The following is a 2,181-nucleotide window of genomic DNA, read 5'->3' on the forward strand; positions in this document are numbered from 1 at the left end:
TCACAGTACCAGAGGTTGTAGGACCCTGAAAAATGAACTACTGGATCTGATCGAAAGGGGGTATTTGAAGCAGTTTGTGGGACACGAACAGGCGAATGCAGTACAACCTGAGGAAATCAACCCGTCAGTTCAAGATCCTCCAGGAACTGGGCCGCTCAATGGCTGACTACAAATAAATATGATCTCCGGAAAGGCAAGTAAGCGAAGTGGGCAGGTCGCTGAAAAGGGTGCGCGATATCAGATGCGCATTGCCAAGTAGATGAGGATCATGAACAACGAACTGACTACGGGTGCTCAGGTCAACGCGGTACCTCAGAAAGATCCTCTCATTCTTTTCACTGAGGCTGACTGTCTCAGCATCTAGAGTCCACATGAGGATGGGCTGGTTCTCACACTTTCTTTTGGAGATTATGATTTGCACCGCATATTGGTTAACCTAGGAAGTTCGGAAGATGTGTTATACTATAACACATTCAAAAAGTTGCATATCCCAGATGCTGAGATGGTTTCCACCAACTCCAACCTATATGGATTCAGTGGGAACAAAGCTTTAATAGTTGGGGAGATCCAGCTACCTGTAGCTACTGGTCCGGTAACTCTCATCATAAATTTTGTTGTGGTAAAAGCTAATACACCTTATCACATGATTTTGGGCAAGACTTAGCTGCATAGACTCTGTGCCGTTCCTAGCACCTATCACCAATGTCTAAAATTCCCACATAATAGGAAAATTGAGATAATCAGAGGAGATCAGGTGGCTGCCAAAACATGCTACGCTCTGGCGACGAAGCAGTCCCCACTCCCTTTTGAACCAATAGAGGTAGAGAAACCCGCCAAATAGCAATTACAGTTGGATCCCCCTCTTCCGGACCTGGTCCCAAGAGAAAGGAAGGATCCCCCATCACTAAAGACGTTAGAGGAAGTGGATATTGGGGGAGGCAGCTCACCAAGAACCACTTTCATCAGCACCATGTTGAGTTCTGAAGAGCACATGACTCTGACACAGTTCCTCCGAGAGTACAAGGACGTGTTTGCTTGGTCATTCGAAGAAATCCTAGGAATTGATCCCCATGTGGCATGCCACCGACTCAATGTCTGCAGTGATGTAGTAGTAGTCAAGCAAAAACCAAGAAAAATAGGTGCTGACAGATCCAAGGCAGTAAAAGCCGAAGTTGAAAAGCTAAAGGAAGCTAAATTTGTCAGAGAAGTCAATTTCCCCACTTAGATTTCTAATATTGTCCCAGTGAGAAAGAAGAATGGGTCATGGAGAATCTGTATCGGCTTTACGGATCTGAACCGTGCATATCCAAAAGACAGCTACCCTTTGCCATGAATTGACAAATTGATGGATGCAACGGCTGGACATGAACTGTTATCCTTCACAGATGGGTCGTCTGGTTACAACCAGATCCCATTGAACGAGGAGGACCACAAGCATGCCAGTTTCACAACCGAGGATGGCCTGTATTGCTATCAGGTCATGCCGTTCGGACTGAAAAATGCAGGGGCCACGTACCAGCATTTGGTAAACAAAATGTTTGTAGGATTGATAGGCAACATTGTGGAGGTGTATGTAGACGATCTTTTGATCAAAAGCCTAAGGCGAGGAGACCATCTCTCCCACCTGAAGCGTGCATTTGACATTCTCAGAGAATGTCGCATGAAGCTTAACCCTGCAAAGTGTGCTTTTGTTGTCTCATTAGGGAAGTTTTTGGGGTATCTAGTTACAAAGAGAGGAATCGAGGCAAACCCAGATCAAATCCGGGCGCTCATAGAAATGTCCTCACCTAAACATATGAAGGGTTAAATACAGAAATGTGCAACGTACTTAGGTCCTATTAACACTTGTATCAACATAGAATTTTTTTTCACAAACGTATCAATGTACTATGCCCGATTTCACAAAAATAGCAATCTGTTAGCATCCGTCAGTTAAGTGATGATGTGTCCATTTTTTTCCAATTTTGTTTTATTTGTATTTTCCACTTGGTATACCACCTCAGTTGAAACTGACCCATATAACCCGTTTTCATCATCTCTTTCACCCATTTTCAAACCCATTTACATATATACCCATTTAAAAAAAAAAACGGGTCCAATTTCCTCTTTTCTCCATTGTGGTGAAAGTGAAGTGATTAGAGTAACGAACATATTGATTTTCTTCTTGTCCAATTTATGTAG

General features: G+C 43.4%; 1 protein-coding gene across 1 annotated transcript; it reads left to right on the plus strand.

The window, feature by feature from the left end:
* The first annotated feature begins 259 nt into the window (after positions 1-259).
* On the plus strand, positions 260-1,225 carry LOC147481644 (uncharacterized). Its single transcript, XM_086578992.1, has 3 exons — positions 260-350; positions 495-592; positions 851-1,225. Exons 1-3 carry the CDS (start codon positions 260-262, stop codon positions 1,223-1,225), a joined length of 564 nt encoding a protein of 187 aa, XP_086435118.1.
* The last annotated feature ends 956 nt before the right edge of the window (positions 1,226-2,181 follow it).

Source organism: Coptis chinensis, chromosome 8 (genome assembly GCF_015680905.1).
Source record: "Coptis chinensis isolate HL-2020 chromosome 8, ASM1568090v1, whole genome shotgun sequence".
Taxonomy (NCBI): Eukaryota; Viridiplantae; Streptophyta; class Magnoliopsida; order Ranunculales; family Ranunculaceae; genus Coptis; species Coptis chinensis.

Excerpts from the sequence above, each read along its gene's own strand:
- LOC147481644 (XM_086578992.1), top strand. The coding sequence starts at position 260 with ATGAGGATCATGAACAACGAACTGACTACGGGTGCTCAGGTCAACGCG. Across the intron at positions 351-494 it reads TCTTTTCACTGAGGCTGACT|ATGCTGAGATGGTTTCCACC; the intron begins GTCTCAGCATCT and ends TGCATATCCCAG. Across the intron at positions 593-850 it reads TACCTGTAGCTACTGGTCCG|TTGGATCCCCCTCTTCCGGA; the intron begins GTAACTCTCATC and ends TAGCAATTACAG.